The sequence below is a fragment of the Propithecus coquereli genome, unplaced genomic scaffold (assembly GCF_000956105.1).
Source record: "Propithecus coquereli isolate 6110/MARCELLA unplaced genomic scaffold, Pcoq_1.0 Scaffold281, whole genome shotgun sequence".
Classification (NCBI taxonomy): domain Eukaryota; kingdom Metazoa; phylum Chordata; class Mammalia; order Primates; family Indriidae; genus Propithecus; species Propithecus coquereli.
Genome location: NW_012148408.1, coordinates 286732 through 310113, shown reverse-complemented (window position 1 = coordinate 310113; position 23382 = coordinate 286732). Strand labels below are relative to the sequence as shown.

The window sequence follows — 23382 nt, the reverse complement described above, 5'->3', positions numbered from 1 at the left end:
CCAGTTACAGGCTATCGACATAAAAGGTGGGGACTGTGTCTTCCTTGACCAATCCCAATCCCCTCATCCCACCACCTGCCCCAAATGACCTGCCAAGTCCCTCTAAGTGGCATTGGTCTGACATGGGAGCAGGCCAGAGACCCTGCGTCCCCATCAGAATCCTGCCTCTCCCTCCAAGACCGCACTGGACTTTACCTGAGCCTGAAGGAACAGGCGGGAAAAGTGGCGTAGCCGGAGGAAAAGGGCCTTTATTTCCATACATCAGGTAAACAGGGAAGGGAGAGCACAGCCCAGTGAGTAGAAACCAATTGCAGGACAGGAGGGGGGACGGCAGGTGGGCGCAGCACCAGGCACTGCCCTTGGGCCCCGATGTCTGGTGGAGTTGTCAGGATAACCTTTTGGAGTGAGGCCGGGGCCTTCAGACCGCATGTTGTGACGTCTGGGATAAGTGTGTTGGGGTAGGGAGATTGAGAGAAGAAAAATGACATAGGCTCAGGACACGGGGTGAGGACTCGTGTCTGATATACATCAGCACTGACCAAAACTTCCCTCTTCAGACTTTCCGATCACAAGCCCTTAGCCCAGGGCCTTCCCTCCCAAGTGGCGCTTATGACCCAGGCAACTGGGACAGAAGGGGAGGGAGGCAGTGCTTGGATAAGCGCCGAATTGGCTGGCGTAGGTGGAATGGGTTTACTCTTAAATAGGTCATTGCACGTAACACGCTGAGCAGGGGGTGGGTGGGGGTGGAAGCTGCGGATGGTAGGTGCGCACCCCTGCAGTGCAGGCCTGCTCAGCCCAACCCAGAAGCACCCGAGGGCCCCTCCCCACGCTGACGCGTAAGGACCTGGACCCAGCTCTGCTCACCACGTCTCCAGCTGCACAGAGAGAGGACTGCGCTCTGAAGAGTGAGCGGGGATGAGCTTCCCGAGTCATTCCCGGGGGCCCCAGCTGCCACCGCAGCCCCTTCCCACTCTCGGGGATGCAGCTGTGATGGAGAGGTTGGGTATTTAAATTAAAAAGTAGAAAGACAGCAGGCACCGAGAAGAGAAAGCCCTCACCCCAAACCAGAGAGAAGGAATTGCTGCCCCCTCCCCCTACTCCTTCCCAAGGACCCAGCAACCCAGAGTGCCCCAGGAAGCAACATGTCCACTGTCCCTGAGCAGGGGGCTGAGATGGAGGTCAACTTGCTGGCTCCATGCAGTGCCAGGCCACCTGCTACTGCCCACAGTGGCCCAGGGTAGAAGCCAAGAGTGTGGCATTTCTGAGGCAGGGAGGAACAAAAAGTTCTCTTTTCAGAAGCTCCTCTTCCCCGACCTCTTCCATGGAGGGTGGAGATGTTGGACACCCACATCCTGGAAAACCCCCCTGACAGGAGAGGGTTGGGTGTTTCCCATGCAGATCAGCAGTCGGGTGGGGGAGACCACTGCTCCGCCATTCTCCGGGAGAGGCGCTGAGCCAGCCGCAGGCCGTGGGAGGGTGGCAAACCATTCCCCTGGGCTATGCGTTGGTCTCCGTTGGCTTAGCCTCTGTGTCACTGTCACTCATATAGCTGTGGGAGTATCGGGTTCTGGAGGTGGTGTCCAGAGGGTCGTGCTCGTCATCTGACCGGTCAGGGGCGAGGGACTTCCAGTAGCTGGTGGGGCTGTGGGGACAGAGGGATAGGTTATGAACAAATGACACTCCTACGCGTCAACACGAAAGCTTTGGTTGTGGAGAGGCCCACAAAGCCGGTCAGGAGCACTACCCAAAGCCAAACGCTGCTGAGTAAAAGCCTTTCTTGGCTTGCCTAGAAGATAGAAGACAAAGGAGCGCACCATTTTGACTCTGGATGCTTTTAGAACTCCTAGGAAAATGAAGCTGGAGAGAGGTGGGTCTTGGACTTGAGTGGGCACAAGAATCAGCTGCAGACTCCTGGGTCGTCCCCTTAGAAATTCTGACTTGCTAGCTCCTGGGGATAGCCCAGGAGTTCTGCACCTCCAGCTCCCTCCTCAGAAGACTCCGATGCAGGCGGTCCACGAACCACACTGGCGTGGAGACTGGAGGTCTGGTGCCTACATGATCACAACTTGTCTAAGGCAGGCGTTCTCTTAGGCAAGTTCTTCCTGTGTGGTCATTTATTCGTTAATTTCCTTTTTTTTATTTTTTTAGAGACAGGGTCTCTCTCTGTCACCCAGGCTGAAGTTGTTCCTGTAAAGATTCCTTCTGAGGAGGGCTTTCCCCATGGAATACTCCCAGATAGTAACCCTTTCTCCTAATCAGGGTTTCTTAAGCCCTGTGAGAATTACTATCTTGACTGTGGCATCATCTGCCCACCAAAGGGAACGGAGACTCAGGAAGTAGGGGCTGGCAAGGCCTCTGTTTCAAGGTGGCCGAATGGGAAAAGCTCCTTTCTTGGTACAACAACCTAACCCCAGAGAATCTTCATCAGACCACTGGCTCTGGAAGCCTCCAGCTCTCCCTCTACCACGATGTGAAGCATCATCCCTGGATGGAGCAGGATCGTGGCATCGAACAAGGGAAGATGGAACCTCAGCTTCCGGCTCCATCCACCTTCTCTTTTCTCTTTCCCAAAGCCTTAGAGCCACCTTCCCCTATCCCTCCTGCCTCCACCGCCTCTGCCAGTTTAAGTGCACTATAATTTCAGCACCATTGGAGAAAACACAGCCCAGCATGGCTCCTACCGGTGCCCTATACTCGGCGGGTCTCTGGAGCTGCAGCCCTGCCTCCAGGTCTTAGAGAGTTTCCACTTGGGCAAGCAGGAATTCTGTAATCCCCGCTGCCTACAATTCTGATTTAAGAGTCTGGGGAGGGCCCTTTGTTTATTTGCCCTTTTAAAGTTCTATCCCCAACCCAAAAGAGAAGGAAACAGGGTTCTGTAAGAATGAACCACCTTCTGAGCTTTTCCCAAAGTGTCAGTGAGAAATCCAGAGGAAAGTATTTGATCACTGAGCACTCCTGTGTATGAGACACGGGCCTAGGCACCATACCTGTGCTATCTTATTCTTCAAATAACCCTGTGAAATATTATAAGGAAGCTAGTTCAAAAAGAGGAATCATTTTGCCCAAGGTCACAGAGCCAGTATGTAAACTTGAACCTGGGATTCTTAGACCTCAAAGACTTAGGAGGAGCAGCCAGATTGAATAACCAGGAGGAAAACATGACCAAACCTCAATTCTCCTGCTGGCCTGGGTGAGTGCCCAAGGGGGTGTAAAGACAGGTCTCTCTCTGTCCCTGGGGGAAGGAAGAGCCTGATAGAATGAATACATGTGCAATTATGCAAAACGGTTCAGGAATGGGGCAATCTGGTTAATAGTTATCGTATTTCTCATGAATGAATTACCATTTTTAAAGGAATCAGAATAGCACAAAACACATTTAATACAAACTAGACTGAACATAAATGAGTCTTACTTTGATGGGCCAAAGGCACTTAAGGACTCTGGGGGGTCTCCAGGACAAAATTATAAAGCTCAATGATGACTGTGCAACATAGAAAAAAATTGGGGTTATTTTAGCTTTGGGTTGTTGGAATTCAAACTAGTGGGAGCCTCATTTGGTTCTCATTTTTTACACCGAATTTCTGGGCACCTAGTGCCAAGGGTCTGCTGTTAGGCAAAGGAACGCCTGGCTTTGTGGAAAGACAGTGGGGTTATTTTGTGGGCAGAGGGGGCAAAGCAGATGCCAGGGCTGGGATCCAGATGCGAATGAGGGGCAGCCGGAGAGCCCAGGCCTGTGCAAACTGCTCCATTGAGGCCCCATGCTCCTTTCCATCCCGCACCTCTTCTCACAGTGGGGCTCTGGCCCCCACCGCCACACTGCCAGGCGGACACCTGGACACATGACAGCCGGGTTTCCATCCTGTTCTACCAGGATGCTGGGCAGCGGCAGAGGCAGCTAGGGAGGTGGTAGACTCCATGTCTCTCTCTCTCCCCTGGGCTGTGCATCCACAAGGGTCCCCCTTGCTTCCAGCTTGGTGCTCTTTAGCCAGTCTCCTTAGTGACTTCTACTGCCACTGCCATCAGAGAGCCAACAGCAGGCAAGAGCCAGGGCTGGCAATTTGAACATTTTAACCAAATTGTTTAAAAATCTTTCCTCCCCACAAGCCAGTGTCTCTTGCTCAGCACTGTCACAAACAATTTGGTACCTAAGCTCATTCCCGCTGGGAGAGCCCAGGGTGGCAGCTCCCCTGCCCTTGACTTTGCCATGGATGCTGAGTCCTTGTTCTGAATTCTCGCTGGTCCTCATCACCAGATGGGAAGGTAAACGACTGCTCTGTCCCCTACCCCAACGCTTGGCAGTTTATCCACCCCAAAGCCAGTTGACACTGAGTGCAGCGAGGTCCTCCCTCACCAGGCCTTTTCTCTCTCGCTCCCTGTTGGTCGGGTAGGCGCTGGCTTGGTGCCACTCCACCAGCAGTGAATCCTGTCCTCCTCGGACACGGTGGCGTGCGGGGTTTCAGGATTACTCCTGCTCTCCTGGTGAGCGAGAAGAACTGTGCTGGTGGTTGGTAGAAGAAACAGGCCTTCTGTCTTTTTGTTCTTGCTCGTTGTTGAGGTCAAGGGTGGGCTGAGGGCATTGGGGTCTGAAATCTGCCAGCTGCTGGTCATTATGGAATGGCCCAGGTAGGCCCATGTCCCCCTCTGGGGGAAGGGTGCAGTGCACAGAAAGGCCTGGCCCCTGATTTGCCTTCCTTAACTAACCTCCCCCCTCAGTCTCTCAACTGCCTTCTTGCCCTGGGGGTGCGGGGCACTCAGCAGGGCTGCTGACAGAAGGCTGAGGTGTAGACTGAACATTTCCACTCCTGTCTTCTCACTATGGAGCTGACAGCAGCTCCCCTGTATAATTGAGATACCTCCTGCTTTTCCTGGAGCACCCGGCAGCCACGTGCCACACGGGGGGAAGCAACAGAGCACAGCTGAGCCCAAGGACTTGGTTTTGGGGCAGCTTAGGCCCAAGGAATGAGTTCAAGTTCCACTCCCCCATCCCATCACCCATCTCCAAATACCTGCATGTAACATTCACTTCCACTGGCTCCATTCCTTAAAGGGACCTTAAACTGGTCCCTTTTGGGATAACCCAACCAAAGTCAGCAAATATGGCCAGTGGCTCCATGGCACAAGCATGCGACAGGTGTGTTAGTTCATGCATCTGGAAATAAACGCCATACCCCAGGGGGCTGCACTCTGGGGTCATACCTCCTGGGAAGTAGCAAGCTTGCCCTGGGAGGGTACCATGCTGAAAACAGCTTCTCATAACTAGGGTGATCCAAAATGTCACCGCCCACAAGGGAAACTGGCAACAATGGGATTCCAGTGAGTCAGGCTCTGCCTTTCTTCCAGGATGGGGGTGTGGGCATAGAGGGCCTAACTGCTAGGTCTCCTTCCCCACAGGGAGAAGAGCTGGGGGAGGCAGGAGAGCCAGGAGGGGGCTGTCACTCAGCAGCTGCTAATTTCTATTCATTAGAACTTTACAAGCCGAGCAGAAGCGAGGTGACGCCCATGTGTGGGCTTGAGGTGGGAGGGTTGAGGAGGGAGTCAGGCATCTCCTGGTTCTCTGCAGGGCGTGGCGCTGTGTGGGCTGCAGCCCTGTGAGCCTTGTGCTCCTAGGCTTGAGATCCACGCCAGGGAAAAAGGTGGCTTTGCAGGGGCAGGGGGAACAAAGCAAAAGGCCCCCTAGTAGCTTATAGCCACTGATGTAGCAATTCACAGCTGGGGTGGCAGCTCAGGCCCTTCCCTGGGCCCAGCCTGCTGGGACTGTGGACAAAAGCTCCCAGATGAGTGCTGCTTGGCACATATAGTAAACATGTCACCCATGTGCTCTGCGTTGGGTCATATGGAGAGGTGGTTAAGGGCAAGAGTGTTGAGTTGAACAGGCCCCATTCAGATCCTGGCAACATTACTTCCCAGCTATGTGACCTTGGCAAGTGACTTAACCTCTCTGAGTCTCAGCTTCCCCTTCTATGAAACAGGGTTAATCAGACCTTTGTTAGGGGGTTATTGTGAGGATAAAGTGACTAGAGCGTGGCAAGTTTCTAGGACACAGGGTAAAGATTTGGCAAGTGGGAGCTATAACTAACATCGCCAGCAATTTCAGCTGGCTGGGCTCAGGGCTCAGAGTGACCAGCTTAGCTGGCTTCTGCTCTCTGAGGTGGCCAGGAGGCTCCCCAAGGCCAGGCCTGCCCACGAGGAATGCAGGCGAGGCCTGAGGTGGTGGCTGGTGGGGCAGGGAGCACGTTAGTTCACGCCGGGTGGAACACGCCATGCTGCACTCCACGCCAGGTGCCACCTACTGCGCTAGTCGCTCTCGGGCCGGTACAGGTATCGCATCATCAGGCTGTCCACCTCTTTCTTGCGCTTCTTCTCCTCCTTCCTCGACTGCCGGGGCGCCTGCCCAGTCGCCTCACTCTCTGCAGCTGGGCCCTTCTTCACGCTGGAGCGGCTGTGGCCCGAGACGGTCGACCCACCAGATGATGATGATGAGGAGGAGGATTCCGACTCGGTCTCGGTTCTCTTTCTTCTCGATTTGGACTTCTTGCTCTTACGGGAGCGTCCCTTCTTCTTCCGCTTGTGCTCCGAGGAACCCTCTGAGCTGGAGCTGGAGCTGGAGCTGCTCCTTCTGCTCCTTCGCTTGCTCCGGCTCTTCCGGCTGCTGTGGGACTGGGAGACATCCGCGGCAGAGGCGGAGCGGCGGATGCTGGTGGCCCGCTCTGGGAGGTCCAGCTGGGCGCTCCGGGCACTTTGGATGCTCTTCCGGTCATCCTCCTCGGAGTCAGGCTCCAGGCTGCTCCGCTGGAACGGGACAGGTTTGTAGCTCAAGACCTCGTTGATGGCAGCCTCCAGGTCTGGGTCCAAGTAGGAGCGACGGCTGATCGGGCGGACGCCGGAGCTGACAGGCTCCTCCGTGGCTGAGGCCGAGCCGCGTGGCTCGCGTGGCACCGACAGGCTGCGAGCCAGCGATGGGTGGCTGTACTGCGAGCGGGCCTCACTCAAGGCCATGCTGGCTCCATCGTCCCACTCATCCAGGCAGCTCCGGCCCAGGGACAGGCGGGAATCAGGGCTCTCCCGGCCTAGGCCCGAGGCCCGGCTCAAGGAAGGGCTGAGGGTCCTGGACAGGCTGTCAAGCCGGGAGGTGCTTCGGCGGGAACTGGGCGAGCCCGACAGCGAGAAGCTCAGGGAGGAGCAGGCCCTGTCCTCACCAGAGCCATGCCGGGTGGCCGAGGAGGCCCGACTGACGGGCGCAGAGACGGCCGAGGCCCGGTCGAAGTCTGAGCCCCACCGCTTCTCCAGCCCCCGGCCAGCGCGGCTCCTGGCCTCTGAGAAGACGGAGCCGCACTCGTCGGGCTCCTCGGACTTCCTGCCCGGGCCTGGCTCCTCCCTGGGGCCTGCGCGGGCCTTCCGGGGGGGCCTCTCGGGGGAGGCCGCCCGCTCGCTCAGCGTAGTGAAGAGCGAGTCCTCGTCCCCGGTGCCCCCGATGGAGTCCTTCAGGGTGAGCCGCTTGCGATAGCTCAGGGAGCTCAGCACCGAGGCCGGCCGCTCCTCCGCCCCCTTGCCCTCCTTACACAGGGTGTTGAGGGCCGTTCTGAGGGGCAATGCGAGCAGCAGCAGTGGATGAGGGGCAGCCAGGAGAGAGAGAGAGAGAGGTGGAGAGAGAGAGGGACAAGCGTTAAACCTAGAGAATAAAGACACAGGAGGAGGGAGGTGAAAGGAGGAGAAACGGCAGCAGCTCTGGCAAAGTGGTGGTGAGAATGTCGGAGGAAATGAAGCAAAATAATTTGCGTCAGTGAAAATAGCTTCATGGAGAATGTCATGTAAATTAGACTATTGTTCTATTTCATCACTTTTCCCCCTCTAAACGTTTAGTTCAATTTATTTCATTGTCAACTACCTGGAGCCTTGTGCCACGCCGTGGTGAACCACGGCAGAGGGGTGGGGAAGCCGGCATTATCTGCAAAAACAAAATGTTGTTTGGCTGAGTAAATTAAACCAATTATAGGGGGCCGCTGGGTGCTTTTGGTGAGGGGCCAGACTTGGGGAGGGGGCCTCAGGGGAGTTGAAAAGGGAGGGAGGGATGTTACTTTTTCCACCTAGCCCACCTGCCGTCTCTGGAAGGGGGTGGAAGGTGTGCCCTGGGGATCCGCATCAGCTTGAGTTGGGGGGGACTCTGTGTGAGGAGGGAGCTAGCAGGGAAGTGGCCATAGGAGGGGAGGGAAACAAAGATGTTCTTCCTCCCTGCTGCCATGCTGGCCAGCAGGTAGAGGATAGGGAAGGGGGAGCCCTGGATTCCAGGAGTAGCTGTCTGTAGGATCAGAAGGCTATGACTGGCTCGCAAATAGGGGAGCGAGTTCCCCCAGTGGATGGGTATCAGGGAGAAACACTGGGGGCCAGCAAAAAAGATTAGAGAAAGTAGAGAACAGGCAGAGAAAGACACAAATGTGCCTGTAGCTGGGACAGGAATCAGGGGAACTGGTGCTTTTTCTGCAGCTATTCTTTTTTTTTTTTTTTTTGAGACATAGACTTGCTCTGTCATCCCAGGTAGAGTACAGTGGTATCATCACAGCTCACAGCAACCTCAAACTCCTGGGCTCAAGCAATCCTCCTGCCTCAGCCTCCTGAGTAGCTAGGACTACAGGTGAGTGCCACCATGCCTGGCTAATTTTTCTATTTTTAGTAGAGATGGTGTCTCACTCTTGCTCAAGCTGGTCTTCAACTCCTGAGCTCAGGTGATCCTCCTGCCTTGGCCTCCCAGAGTGTTAGGATTACAGGCGTGAGCCACCACACCTGGCCTCTGCTGCTATTCTTATTAAGATGTCTGAGGTCCAGAGCTGGTGATGGTTGTGGGATCCAGAGTCCCCTGTGCCCCATCCCAGTCTTGATTCCAAGGGTCTAATCAGGTAGTTCAATTAACATTTGTTGAATGAATAAATGGGGGTGAAATTAATCCTACACCAAACCTGAGCCTAACAGAAAAACATCACCTGGGAAAAATAAGGGTGACGCAGACCCCAGCTAAGAAGAGACCCAGCCTTCTCTTGCGCTCACTCCATGTGCCAGGAGCACGCCTGGGCCCCGCTCACAGACACCGGGCAAGAGATGCAGATGGCCTGAGGCCTGCCCTCATGGGATCGAGGTGCTGCTCATTCCTTCCTGGTGGCATGAGATGGCTTTTCCTCCCAACTCAAGGCCACATGCTCACCTGGAACTCTTCAAGCTGCCGTCATCAGAAGCTGCCTTGGAAGGTCCCTTGTTTTTCGACAACCAGGACTTGACCCCATCAACCCGGTCCTCGAGCTCTGAGTCCACATCCGAGTCCCCCTCGCTGTGGGAATGAGGAGTAGAAAGTAGGCAAGGCCAGGCAAGAGGTGGTCACCCGCTGCCCAGAAGGGAGAGCCGACAGGGGAGCAGAGTGTGTCTGGGGATGCAGGGTGGCATGCGTGTCAGTGAGTCAGGAGGAGAATAAGAGTGACAGAGCACACCATTCGCAAGGAGCCTGTCCCCACCCCACAGGCCACACAGTGTGACAGCCATGAAGATGATCCCCCAGGAGCACAGAGGCAGCTCCCATCCCAGTTATCTGTGACAGGCAACTGTTCAGCTGACCAACCCAAGGAGAATGACAGGAAGACCACCCACTCATCAATTACAGCTAAATGGCTGAATGGCTAAAAGAGGAGTCCTGGGCCCTTCAGCTACTCCTTGAGGCCTACTCCGCTGTTTCCTATCTGCTATTCTCCAAACTGTAGCTAGAGTTGCTGACATTTTCCATGCCTTAGTAACAAGAGCTGGCCTGCTGGCCATGGAGCAGGAGAGAAGGGCTTTGTAGGCTTTCAAGTGAGCCTGAACCTGGAGGTCTCCTTAGCTGATGGCAACACCAACGCAGGCACTAGGCTAAGGAGGCACAGGCCACATCCCAGACCCACCCTGCGGCTTCCCTGGCCCTTAAGTACAGAGAAAGGACAGGGAGAGGGGCATCAGCATTTCCTGAGGGACTGGCAGCAGCTTCAGGATCCAGATTGCCCAAGGAGACCCAGGCGGGCTCAGAAAGTCCCAGACAAGGGCTCTGTCTCTCTAAGTCTCCTCTTCCCTCCCTCAGGCAGCCTCCAGCTGTTAGTCCCCAGTGATTCTTTGGGCCAAGCTGACCCCAGCACTTGCAGGAAAGCCCAGAGGAATCAAATTCTGAGGCTAGAGTCATGGAGACCCCCCCACGAAGCAGCTGGGCTTGGAGATAGCTTCTGAGTGATAATGCTTCTAAAATTCTGCAGAATGTCTGCTCACCAAGTTCCCCTGCCACGGATGGGCTAAGGTTTCTCCTTGATATAAATTTCCTTTCATCTGTGCCAACAGGAGCGGCCCTGTTCTTGAATTGTGTTCTCAAATAAATAGCCACACAGGCGTGTGTGCATGTACACACACACACACACACACACACACACACACACACAGTGGAAACCACCAGACTCTCTTCTGGGGACCGTGAGAGAGCTTGACTCGTGGGGAGGGGAATAAAGAGGCATATTTTATGGGCTTCCGTCAAATACAGAATTATAACAAAGACGAGGCTGGCTGATGCCCCGGGTAAACAGGAGTTTAGCAGACAGCCCCGAAACCGCTAATGCAAACCCTGTGCCCGTCCAAGCCTGGCAGATTTACTGTGGTGCCCGGACCCCATGGAACGTCGATACCAACTGATTTATACACCCGTGCAAAAAACCTCCCTCTCTAGCTTCAGAGCCTGTAATTTATCACCGCCGTTCATAACCATATTGATTGCCTTTAGAAAGGAGGTACTGTATGCATCGCAAAATCTATGTCTACATGTTAAAAGCGTTTCTGTATAAATCTCCCTTAATACTGCCCTGTTTACTGCTTTCATTAAGGTTATGGCAATAACAACTGTATCTCTAAGTAAATCGAAACATTATTTTTCTGCCCGCCTTAGCGCACTCGCTTGATAACTTGGAGCTGGGGCCCAGAGCTGCTGAGAAAGGAGCCACACCATCTCTCTGCCATCAGTGGGAACCTGGTTAGAACTGCACGTCCCCATGCGTCTGTGTGAGTGCGCGCTGGGGTGTGTGTGTGTGTGTGTGTGTGTGTGTGTGTGTGAGAGCGCGTGCGTGCGCGGGTGTGGCTTTGTGTGTGCGTGCCTGGCAATGGTTTAGGATATGATCTTAAATGCGCATTTTATCAGCCCTTGAAGCTCCTACCGCCCAAGGATGGCAGGGCTGGAACACACAGGGGACAGACAGTCACGGGCCCAGAATACGAATTTTCCCTCCCTACATTCAGAGCGGCACGGGGGTTGCAAAGCTGGCCTGCCTGCCCTCGGCGCCTTCCCTTCGGTTGCAAGCATCTAGGCGATGTTTGGGTTCTTTTCCTTAAATAATCAGGCCTGTAAACAAACTCTGGGGGCAGGCGGGCTCAGGGGGCAGTTGAAATTTTAAACGGTCGGAATTAAACCTCGCGTCAAATACAATTTATGTCCGGGCTCATGTGCTATTAGTTAACTGGGAGCCGAATCGCGGGGGAACAAACAAACGGAGACAGAACGGCGGGGGATATTAATTGTGTGTGACAACCGGGCTCCAGCGGCCCTCTATCACTGTTACACACTATTACATTTATCATTAGCTCTCACCAAGTCCTTTGCGCTGCCGCCAGCCCATCCTGGCCAGGGGAGGAGGCTCCCAGGCAAGAAAGTGGGGGAGGAAAGCCAATGCCACGCTAAAGGAACGACACAGCCCTGTCCAACATGACGGAGGATCAGCCCGACGCGCCTGAAGGCCTGCGCATCTGCACCGTGCTGCCCGGCTCCCACCCAGAGAGAAGGAAAAGAAGAGAGGGGTGGATTTCCTGGGCTTCCCGCCACCTGACAGACAGCACCAGCACGAACGCCTGGGGCCTCCCTCTGCCCACGGTGCCGCAGGGAGTAAAGTAAACACATCTGGCTGTGTTCCCTTCCCCCGCCACAGCAGAGCAGCCGTGATTAGCTGCCTGAATGCTTTCTCCAAACAAGAAACTGTTAGATGCCCCTCACCTTTTACCCTTGTCTGCCAAGAGAAGGTGGCGGACCTTTACAGACAAAATATAAGCACTTCTCTCAGGCAGCTGAGGCTCCAAAGGAGCACAAGGACATGGACAAATCCAGCCCGGAGACCGTCCCCAGAGAAACAGGCCGGGAAGGTGGCCACACTTGGTTTCTGAGGGAGGGGAGGGCTGGAACTCAGGGAGGTAGAATGCAGGCACCGCTGAATGAGGCTGAACTCTCCTTTCTGACAGAGCACCCCACTCCTGCCCACCAGGGGCGTGAGGGCCAGCCCCAGCCTTTGGGGGGCACGCCTCCTTGCCTGCCCTCCGCCTCTGCCAGGGCACAGCCATTCTCCGCCTCCCCTGAGGACGGTCTGCAGTGTTAGCGTTAGAGATCAGCTGGCAGGGGTGTGTGGGGAGGCTGTGTCCACGTGCGACATGCAGCAGGGCCCTGGGTGGGAGCCCAGTGTTAGGGGGTTAGACACTCGCGGGGAGAGGCAGAGAGCGCTCGCGCTCCGGTCCTCACAGTTTATTCTTTCTTTTCTGATACTTTGTCACCATGTCCTGCAAACTGGAAACAGAAAGAAAATGGTGGGCAAGGGGGGCCCAGAGGAAGCAGACAGAAAAATCAATGGGCAAACCAAGGTGGACCCCTTAGCCGAGGACCTCTGTTTCCTCAGCAGGAGCCGCTCTGGCTGGCTGAGAGCAGGCAGTGGGATGCATGATCCTGTTGTCCTCAGAACCTGGTCCCGGCTGCCCCTGGCACTCGTCCCCTGCGCCAAAAGAAGCAGGCTCCCTGGGCTGCCCTGGACCTGTCTGCAGGACGGGCCCCCGCCCTGGGGTGGAAGGCGGCAGGCAGGTCTGGGGTCTGCCCAAGGCAGCCTTAGGTGCATCTCCAGGGCCTAACCCCACCCTGCACTGCCGGTCTCCCTCCTCGTGACTTTCTCCTTGGCCCAGGACCACAAATCTCTCGCTCTTCTAAACCGTTCCCTGGTTGGTTTTATGGGAGAAAATCTCTGGCACAGTAACAAGGCACCACAGCCTTTAAATCTCTGCTCTCCCCAGAGCGGGGCAGGCACCATCGGAAATGCAGCTAAACGGGGGAATAACTCATCTTGAGCAGACAGAGCCCAGAGCCAGAGCACGGAGTGGGCGGCTCCCCAAGGCCACACCCGTCCCATCCTCAGCTGCCCCAGGATAGGCCACACCACGGTCTGGCAGCATAGGTAGGGGGCATTGGTGGCTTGGTGATGGGGAGGCAGAGGTTGCAGCTATTCTACCTGGTGGCCTGGCCCCAGGGGTGGTCAAGAGGGCTTCCGTGCTGGCTGCAGATACCACAGAGGCTGCACTCACCTGTTGATGAGGTCCTCGTTCTCATCGCTCTCCATCTCGTCCTCAATGGCGGCCTGCAGGTCCCCAATGCGCTTGAACGCCAGCTTTAGGTCGGCCTGCAGGCTCTGGTTAGCAGCCTCCAGACTTTCCAGATCCATCTCCTTGGGAGGGAGAGTGAGCAGTCCAGTTTGCAGGAGGGCTGGCCTCCCCTCCAGCAGCCCAGAAGCAGCCTGCTTCAAACCTCTCCCAGCCACGGGGAAGCTACACGGGTGCTGCTATAGCCTCCAGAGCCTTTTCTGCTCTGGTGTTGCCAGGCTGTGGGGGCCACCCTTGGCTCCCCGGCCACCCTCAGGACTTCCTGGACTGTCCTCTTGACATGCTCCTCCTCCCTCCAGCTCTCTAACCTCTGCTGTCTTTGCAGCCTACCCATCCCTCCCCGCGACAGCCCAGGGTGAGGTGTGCACTCAGCAGCGACTCGGAGGGCCGTGAGGGGCATTACCAGTTCGTGCTTCTTGCGGCTCGCCTCAGCCTCCTTCCTGGCCAGCTCGCCCATCTCCTCCTTGGTGTCTCGGAGCTGCCTCTGTAGCCGCTTGTTCTGCTCCTTCTCCCGGTTCTCGGCAGCAATGCGATGGTCCCGCTCCTCAGTCAGCTTCTCCATGTTTTCCTTGAGCCGGCTGGCCAGGCTCTGGGGGCAGGTGGGGAAGAAAAACCCAGCAGTGGGCCCATGGGCCAGGCAGGGAGAGGGTGAGGCAGGGCGCTGGGGCCAGGAGGCCTGGGTGAGCCCTGGCTCCACCACTCATGCTCCATGGGAAGCAACTGAGCCCTCTGAGGCTCCCTTTGCTTTTCGGTAAAACTGAGAGAATAACACCTACCCCCCAGGGGTCTGCTGAGGACCCCATAAGGCGATGAATGTGAATGTACTTTGGTAGATGAAAGGTGCTACTGTCACTGTCATTACTATCAAGGTGGAGGGTGTGACCTGGGTAGCGCCCAGTGGGCCTGTGGTTCTGATGCTAAGTCAGTGCCTCTGCACTCTCAGCAGGGCTTCCCTCAGGCTCTCTGAATCCAGAAGCCCCAAAAGCTAGACGCTGTGCTCTGGGGTAAATGGCTTTGCTGAGCGCTCTGGATCAGGAGACTAAGCAATCACCAGATTCCAAGCAGAGAACCATCTCTCCAAGCCTAATGAATCTCTCTTCCTCCAGAAACTCGAACACGTTTTCCCCTGCCAGGCAGTGGGCTGCTGAGCAAGAAATGACCTGGAGAGAAGGGCAGAGTGTGGGGGAAGGACCCTGGTTCTACCACCGACTGGCCCCCAGCTTCTGTGTCTCTGCAATAGCAGATCTGCTGCATGATGGGGCCGTTTGTGTTTAACATTCCACGAGTCTAAGCCACAGTATTGCCTTTCTGAGCAGAAGGGAACCTGAGGGATGGAGGAGAGGGGAGGGCCTGGGGCCCAGGAGAACAGGAGGCAGGTCCTGCAGGCCTGCCCCGATCCAAGCTGTGTGACTTTTGGCAACCTACTTAACCCTTCCTGGATGTAAAACGGGGAATCAAAATATTACTCACTGCCTGGGGGTGCGGTGGGCAGAAAATGAACACTTAGGCTTCCTCTATATTTCTCTAGCTCTCCTGAGGACTGTCACCCCCTGTTGGGATGTTCAGTCATATTGTCTCCCCACGTTGAGGTGACTAATGCCCACCTCTTTCCACCCCTGCCTAAGTGCCTGCTCCACGGACTGAGGAGCTGAAGGGGGTGGCAGGGACGTGGCTCAGCAACCACCCTTGGGACCACAGTTCTCAGGCAGAGCTGATGGTGTTCAGACAATTGTCTGTGACTCAAGGAGAACTTAGAAATAAGGGGGAAGGGGCGTAAACGCAGAGAATTCTGTCGGCGTCTCTCTTGCTATCTGCTCTGCTAGGGAGGGAGGGGGCTGGACCACACTGGCTTCGGGAGACAAGAAGGAGGACTGAATTTGGAGTATGGAGATTCCAGTTGGGAGGAAGGAGGGATTAAAAAGAGAGAGAAGAAAAGAGGTGAACAAAAAAAGGAGAAGGTCAACACTAAAGAAACTATTAAATACATATTCTAAACATACAATAAAGAAGGGTTAAAGGAAAGAGACTGGAAAATGAGGGGAGGGGAGGATGGAATGGGGAGAAAAGAAGAAATGGGAAGAGGGTGGGAAAGAGGAATGAGATTGGGGAAGAAAAATATGCAGGGAGAAGAAAGACTAGGGCAGTAATAGAGAAAAATGAAGAGAGAGAAAAAGCAGAGACAGGAATGGGAGGAAGAAGTGGGGAAAAAGGAGTAAGAGAGGGAGCAGGGAGGAAGAGAGAGGAGGGAGACAAGAGAACAGACTTCAGCCCTCACAGGAGTGGCGCCATCCGCTGCATATTTATGACCCTGCCTGAGAGCAGGGTGAGGGGAAGGGCGGGGGGAGCTCACGGTGGAGGAAAATATGAAGACGAAAAGCTAAGCTGCTCTGGTCCCCTGGCAGCACGCAGGCATGGAGGCAGCATGTAAAGCAGGCCGGCGCCACGGCACCCAGAGAGCAGGCCAGGCGGGCGGGAGGGGAGCATCCGCCCTTCAGCTGGCCTGGCAGCTTGGCAGGGGCCTCTGAGGACCGAGGACCGTCGTCGTTGGGCCTGCCCAGTCCTGCTGAGCATGCGTGGCTCCTGCGGACCAGAAGTGTGACCCACCTCCAGCCGCTTCACTTGGGTCCTTTCGAACTCCAGGCGTGTCTCCAGCTCCCGGATCTTAGCCTCCTGCCTGCTCACCAGGGACTTGTCCACCATGGACTGCTCCAGGAACTCCACCTGGCTCTGGAGGCCTTGTAGCTGAGGGGTTGGGGGCAGAAAGAGGAGAATGAACTGAGCCCTGGGAGGGAGGGGGCCGAGTCTGGGGCAGGCAACATCACAACATCACCATGGTGACCAGGAGGCCGAGGCGGGGAGGGGTGCACAGAGGAGGAAGAAAGGATGGCTGCGAGCCAAAGGCATCCCCCACCTGCCCCAGTGCTTGGCACAGATGCCGCCCTTCGGAGAGAAAGGAGAAAGCTAAGGACCAGAGAGGGAATAGAAATGGGAAACGAGGCTGCTGAAGCCAAAACGTCTGCTGCGGTGATATGGCTCCAAGCCTGCTCTTTCTACCAGTTTGCATTGCTCTGTGCATTACTGATGGCAGAGAGAAGTGCCTTCGCTGCTGTGAACTGGGGGGTTCCTCCCCACGTGCAGTGACCCTGGCCCCCTCTCTGCTGGGGGAGCCCCTGGTCCCCACCTTCTCCTGTAGCTCCTGCTTCTCCTTGTTGGCTTCCTCTAGCTGAGCCTGGAAGTCATTCATCTGAGCCAGGTCCCGGGAGGCCTGGGTCAGGGGTGAGAGCATCAGAGGCAGGATCCCCCACAAACACCCAGCCCAGTGCAGCCCACACGGAGTGCAGGGCATCCAGGGTCCCACACCGCCTCCTCCCAAAACAAGTGGCTGCACCAGGGACCCATGAGGAGGCCCAGAAGGGCGGTGACCATGCGGGGTGTGCTGGGGCGCTCCTGGCAGGGTACCTGCGCCACGGCAGCCTTGTGCTTCTTCATCAGCTCATTCATGTCTTCCTGATCCTCTTCCAGCCGGTTCTGGATCTCATTCTTCTCACGCTGAAGGCGGCTCAGCTGCTCCTCCAGCTGGAGGGAGGCAAAGACAAATCAGGGGGCCTCAGGCTGGTGTGCCTGAAGGCTCCAGGTAGCCAGTACAAACCTCCTCTGTGGGCAGTGAGTGGAGGTGGGGGAGGTGATGGTGGCGCTGAACCCCCACCCCCAGGGTGGGTTCTAGGACCAGTGATGTTCGGGCAAGTGTCCCTCAGGCCCTGGGCCAGGCAGATGAGCGAAAGGGCTGTCTTTGCAGTGCAGGCAGATCCTGGGCCTCTGGGCTGAATGACAGCTGCTTTCTGGAAGCTCTTTTGAGGCTAATGAGAAGGCAGAAGAGGTCTGCCCAGAACAATGACCCGACACCCTGGCACTATCAGCCTAAGCCCTGACCTGCATGTACTCCGCCCCTTCAGGCCCCAGGGAAGGACCCCTCAAATCTTCGAAGCTCCCCTGGCTTGGATTCTCATTTCCCCTGGGACTGCCCACTCCCTGGGCGTCCAGCCCCCCACTGCCAGTCCCCTCCTGGGGGGAGGGGAAGAGACAGCCAACAGCGGCTTCAGGAAATGAATGAATCTATTAGCCTGTAATTCCAAACCAAAATGACTGCGTTGGCTCCTTCTCTGCCCCATCCATCTTGTTACTGGGCTGTGGGGAGCTGGGGAAGCCTCCGCCAAGAAATTTATTAACTCAGATTTAAATAAAATGGTAATTTTATAACAGCCTTTTTTAACACAATTAAGGAATTTGAATTACTCACCTGAAAACTGCTGAGGAGCACAAATGTCATGGGGATAAATCAAGCCCGTGAGATTGGCATCTCTCAGCAGCCAGGTGACAGGCCAGGGGCCACGAGGCCAACAGCCAAGCCCAGCCTCCTCCCTGCCCCACTCCCTGCCCAAGGAGGGACCGGTGGTGGCCGCATCCCAGTAATGAATTCTCTGTCGGTGGATGGGATGGATGGGCCGTGGGAGAGGTGGGGAATTAAAAGGGAGGCATTAAATAAGGGCTCTAATTAGCTGACGCTTGGGCTTGTCAGTGGGCTGGGCAGGGGAAGGGGAGGGAATCTGAGCCATCCCATCCTCTTATCGGTGCTTCTGCTAATCTCCAGGCACCTGTTTACATCCCTCAGCCACATTAGCTGCCTTTATTTATGGTGTTGGGGCCTGTGGCCAAGCTCCCACAGGCAGGTGGTTAAACAGGGAGATGGGCCCTTGCTGGCTCCCTCCTCGCCCACCCCTCCCCTAGGCCTCTGCTCTAGTGGGCAGAGGCAGATGCCGGGAGGGCTGCTCTCCCTGCAGAAAGACCTGGCGTCGAGGGTCTTGTTCGGGGTAAAGGGAGCCATGGTGGCAGCTCTGTTCTCCCTCAGTCCCCCGAGGCCTGCCCCATACACCCTGGGCCCTCACCACGGTCTTGGCTTTGGCGATGTCATCAATCTGCAGGTGCAGGTCTTCGATCTCCACCTCCATTGCTTTCCGCGCTTTTACGGCTGCCGCACAGGTGAACTCTGACTCCTCCAGCTGGACACAGAGCCACCACCCCAGGGAGAGATGTCAGCCACTCCCTGGGGGAAGGAGGGCTATGCAGGGTGCTCGCAGGGGAGAGGGAGCCCAGATGCTCTCCTCGTCCGCCACATCAGACCCCAGGGCCCAGCCGTGCTGTGGTACACGCATGGGCATCTCCTCCCATGACAGGGATGGTTACCAGGACACACGGACCCATCCACACCACCCAGGGGCTTGGTGGCCAGACCACACAGCATACACAAACCCTGGGCAGTCTGGCTGCTGCAAGTGGCGTCTGCCCCTTTCCTGCCACCTTCCTTCCCAAGGACTCAAGGGCCACTGAGTAGAGCAAGAGGGAGAGAAGGAGAACTGAAAGAACAAGGCCCGTGGCTCTGGACAGCAGCTTGCTCTCTGCACACACACCTGGTTCTTGAGCTGCGCGATCTCCCTCTTGCTGGGCGCGTTGTTCTTCAGGTGGTCCAGCATGAGCTGCGCGTCCGCCAGCAGCGCTTTCGTGCGCTTCAGGTCTTTCCGCAGCCGCTTCTCTGACTCAAAGTCCCGCTGGTTCACCTGGGTTGGTGCCAGCAGTCAGGGGTCGGGGCTCCATCATGGGGCTTGCTCCTGTCATCCCCAAGCCCCCTCCTCACCCCCTCCTCGTTATGAGAGTCCCCCAGTGAGCAATGACACGGGAAGTCCAGGATCATGCCAGCCAATGAGACAGGCCTGGGTGTGCCCATGTATGGTGACGTCCCCCCGTCCACAGGGAGGACAATGGGTTCTTCAGGGCATCCCCACCTCACTGTCTACCCCGTTCCCAGCTTGCTGTTCCTAAGATCTCCTCCCTTGGGCTGCAATGGGGCAGAGCGTCCCTGCCCACCTGGTCGCTGAGCGTGGCGAGCTTGCCCTCCAGCTCCCGCTTCTCTCGCAGCACCTTCTGCTTGTCCTCATACTCTTCCTCCAGCTGCACTTCCATTTGTTTTAACTGGATTATGGTGGGGACAGAGACCCGTCAGTCCCTTTAGTGCCTGGTTTCAGGGAGTCCCCTTCCCTTCTGGGTCCCCCGCCCGGGGAAAACGGTGGGGCAGGACTGAGCATGATGACCCTAGAGGGGTCAGAATCTGAATTCCAAGTTCCCAGGGTGTCAAAGCAGCTTGGGGCGGGGAGGAGGGATGGCAGGCCATGCACGGTGGCCGCCTGAGCTAGAGGAGGAGACCTCGCTGCAGAGTGGGGACCTGTTCAGCCAGGCCGCCTGGCTGTGGGCAGCGCCAGAGCAGCACAGGAGGCACAGGGTTGGCTGCCGCTTGGCACAGAAGGCAGGGAACATCAGTTCCTCAAGGGACCAAGTTTCTACAGACTCTAAGCCAACACGTCCCAGCCAATGCCAGGATCCCAAGAGGAGATTCCTGGTCCGGAATGGCAATGGAAGACAATGTGGCTAAGGCAGGGAAACAGAAAGCCGCTTGCTTTAAAGCAGCCACAGGGGAACAGGTAAGCGCCCAGCTGCCTTACCTTCTTCTGACACGACTGCCGGGCCTCCTCCACCTCCTCATCCCGACTCTCCATCTCCTTGGAATGGGTCTGTCTCATCCGCTCCATCTCCATCTCTAGACGCAGCTTGGCCTGGAGGAGATTGGAGTAGGGACTGGGTTCCTTCCTCAGTGGCGCCTGTCCCCATCCCCTGCCCCTGCCATGCAGCTCTCCCAAGGCTCCGGAGCCAAGAACACCTCTGCCAGCCGGTTCCCTTTGCTCACACCTTGCTCCACAGCAGCCAGCTTCTGCAGAGAAGCTGGACTCCTGACTAGGTGTCTGGCACAGGCCCAGAGAGGGGCTGCCAGGGGTGGGGACAATCCTGGAGCTTCTCGGTTTGGCCTGTAGGCTCTAGCTCCTGAGCTGACCAGGTGGCTCAGTGGCAGGCTGGGTGGGCACGTGGCCTCTGGCTGCTGTGCATCCGAAACCTCTCACTACTGGGGGCTCAATCAGATTTGTTTTTGTGGAAAACTCCATGAAAGCTTAATTGTCTTCACACCGGGGCTGGCACAGAGCAGGTGCTCACTTACATTTTGTGAGTAGGTGAACGTGTGAACAAATGAATGAATGGGGGTGGGCTTGCCCTCCCGTGGCCCACACTCTGGGCTGGCTGTGGGAATGGGGGTGTCCCCTGCTGCACCTCGCCCCTCCCTTGGCCAAGCCCTCCAGCACCTGCTCCAGCATCTGGATGGTCCCCGCCTGCTCATCCAGCTCCTCTTCCTGATCCTTGACCTTGGCCTCCAGGTCCCGGAGCTGTTTCTTGACCTTGGCCAGCGAGGCCTCGTCCTTGGACTCTTGGGAAGAAATGTCCTGGAGCTCAGCCTCTAGGGAGACGACCTTCTGGGTGAACCCTGCAATGTCCATGTCTTTTTCCTGGAGCGAAAGAGAAGATGAGGCTGGGGCTCGGCTGGCCCCAGCCTGGGAGGGGGACGGGCAGGGATGGCGGGCAGCCCCACCCACCTCCAGCTGCTGCTTCAAGCTGAAAGCCTCGGCGAGGAGCATGTCCTTCTCCCGCTGCAGCTTCTCCCGCTGCAGCTTCTCCCGCTGGGCCTCCTCGTGCGCCTGTGAGAGCTCACTGTCGAACCTGTGAGGGAGCGTGGCGGCTCCATCAGACAGGGCAGAGTCTGGGTCCCCAGCACACAGACGCCACCAGGAGGTGGTGCCACCGATGCGGACAGGACACAAGCAGGGGTGAAGGGACTCATGCAGCCCAACTTGGGGCCAGTGGCGAGGTGGAGGCGACACTCAGGGCTTACAGGTCAAGCCAGTCTGGGACTGGGAGTGGCTCATCGAGGGAGCCCTTTCACCAAGTGGGCCTCCGGGGGACCCACAGACTGCTTCCGGGAAGAGGTGGACAGGAGTAACTTCCTCAGGAGTTAAGTCTCCACATTTTCAATTTCAACTGGAATGGGCAGAGGTGGATGTCCCGCCTCATCTACCTCACTTTCCACAGTTCAGTTCGGCAACTGTAGGTGGAGCTGCTGGCTCCAGCCCCTACCTCCAGGCACCAGCCTTTGGCCAGGACCACCTGTCCCAGCAGGACACCCCGTGCCAGACTGAGGCTGGCACTCCCCTGTGTCCAGCTGGCAGCGTGCTTCCACGGGCACGTGGCCGGCCGCCTCCGTCACTCTCACTCCTTCACTTCCCAGCCTTCCGTCTCCCTCCCAGTGACTAGCTAAGGAGCAAACTGATGAAATTCCTAACACCTTTCTTGAATAGCTAATCAGGTTCCTCCTGAAACTGAACAGCTCCCCCCTACCCAACCTAACATAAAAAAAAAAACCTAAGGAAACCCTGGCCGGCTGAAACCTAATATGTTGCCAGCGGGGAGTATGACAATACGGTAACTAGGCTGAGCTGGCACCATCATCGGGGTGCTCACAAGGGGGTCCTGCTAAGGGTGCCAGCGTGCGGGTGCAGGGGTAGGGTCAGGGTGAAGATAAGAAGGAGGGAAGTGGATGGTCATAGTGCAGGGGGGAGGAACAGAAACCTTCCCATTTCCCTCACTCTCCTCAGGACAGCAGTGAGTCCAGGTGGCCAGGGGTCACCCAGGGTCCCTAGAAAGGCTCCGCACTGCACCCTCACTCCCAGGGTGGTGGGTATGAGGCTGCCCCTTCACAAAGGCAACTGGGGCCTCCACTGGGAAGCCCTTCCCCTGCAGAGGGGTAACGGGCGCTGCTCCCACTCCCCGGGGCACCCTGCTATTCCCAGGGCTTGTGGGTTCCTCAGTGTTGCTAATAAAGGCGTCCCATTCCCATCCCCAGCCAGGGAAATTAATTTAGATTGGATTTTCTCCTGTGAGGGCCACCCCCCTCCTTTGTGTCATTACCATAATGAGATGGAAGTGGCACAGCAGTTTAACAACATTAGTCAGGAGAGTGTGTTTGTGTAGCTGAGGCAAGTGAGAGAGATGCAGAGCTGGGGGGGCCTGGCTGGGCCCGGGACGGGGTGACAGGTGCACAGTGGGGGAAGCAGATCCTAGAGCGGAGGCCCTGAGCAGGCCTTCGTGGGGTCTGTGCTCCAGGACAAGTGACCAGGCAGGCAAGGCCCTTGGCCAAATTCAGGTCCTCCCTTCTTCCCTGGAGGGCAAGGAGGGAGCCCTGTCTGTGGCTGCTCTAGAAGGTTCCCTGAGCCCCAGGCAGAGGGCCCACCCACCTCCTCTGCTTCTTCTCCAGCTCGTGGTTGCGGACCTGCTGGCCCTCCAGGTGCAGCTTGGTGTCCTGCAGTTCGGCCGTCAGCCGCTGGCACTTCTTCTTGAGCTGCTGCAGAGCCCGCTGGCTCTCCTCACCATCTGCCTGCAGGTCCCCGAGCTAGGGGCCGAGAAGGGGTGCAGGGCGGCAGCCATGAGAGGCCCGGAAGCATTGGTGGAGGTGAGGAGAGAGACTTGGGTGAGTGAGGGGAAGAGCCAGCAGTGAGGAAAGGAGTCATGGTCACTCAGGGAACCTAAGAAGCTCCAGTAGTTTGCCCCTGGTTATTTCTGCGCTGAGAGGATAATGCGCCAGCCTCCCCTCCCCGCCTGCCTCCCGTCCGCTGGGCAGACACGTCGTGCCCGGCCCCTCCCCAGCCTCACCCGCCGCTCCAGCTGCCTCTTGTTCTGCTGCTCCACCTCCAGCTTGTCCTCAAACTCCTGCTGGAGCCGCTTCTTGGTGAAGTCCACCTCCCGCATGGCGCGCTCATACTTTAGCCGCCACTCACCACCTGTGGGGGTGGGGACAGACAAGGGAGGATGGAGGTGTTGAGAGTCCCCAGAAGGGGTGGAGGAGGCAGGGAGGAGCAGGTGGGGTCAGCCCGAGGGCTCAGGAAGCTCTCTGCCACGGTGGCTTCTTCCCACTAGCCGGGAGAAGACTAGAGGGAGATGTCACTG

The 23382-nt window shown here is 57.0% G+C and overlaps 1 protein-coding gene across 9 annotated transcripts in view; it reads right to left on the bottom strand.

Annotated features, from left to right (window-relative positions):
- Positions 1-233: 233 nt before the first annotated feature.
- MYO18A (myosin XVIIIA) overlaps positions 234-23382 on the bottom strand; it is a 97993-nt gene continuing 74844 nt past the window's right edge. For 5 of the 9 annotated variants that reach the window (XM_012648295.1, XM_012648298.1, XM_012648296.1 and 2 more), the window contains 16 exons: positions 23089-23216; positions 22674-22828; positions 20979-21102; positions 20691-20891; positions 20001-20111; positions 19369-19473; positions 18915-19061; positions 18393-18506; positions 16909-17025; positions 16631-16714; positions 16054-16191; positions 13853-14038; positions 13375-13514; positions 12548-12592; positions 9194-9316; positions 844-1642 (listed from right to left, as the gene is read on the bottom strand). In XM_012648295.1, coding sequence (XP_012503749.1) covers positions 1498-1642; positions 9194-9316; positions 12548-12592; positions 13375-13514; positions 13853-14038; positions 16054-16191; positions 16631-16714; positions 16909-17025; positions 18393-18506; positions 18915-19061; positions 19369-19473; positions 20001-20111; positions 20691-20891; positions 20979-21102; positions 22674-22828; positions 23089-23216 — 2063 coding nt within the window. In that variant the 3' untranslated portion in view covers positions 844-1497. Of the gene's footprint in view, positions 1643-9193; positions 9317-12547; positions 12593-12615; positions 12795-13374; positions 13515-13852; positions 14039-16053; positions 16192-16630; positions 16715-16908; positions 17026-18392; positions 18507-18914; positions 19062-19368; positions 19474-20000; positions 20112-20690; positions 20892-20978; positions 21103-22673; positions 22829-23088; positions 23217-23382 lie in introns of those variants that run through there. The other 4 variants (XM_012648299.1, XM_012648300.1, XM_012648301.1 and 1 more) reach the window with 3 other exon arrangements.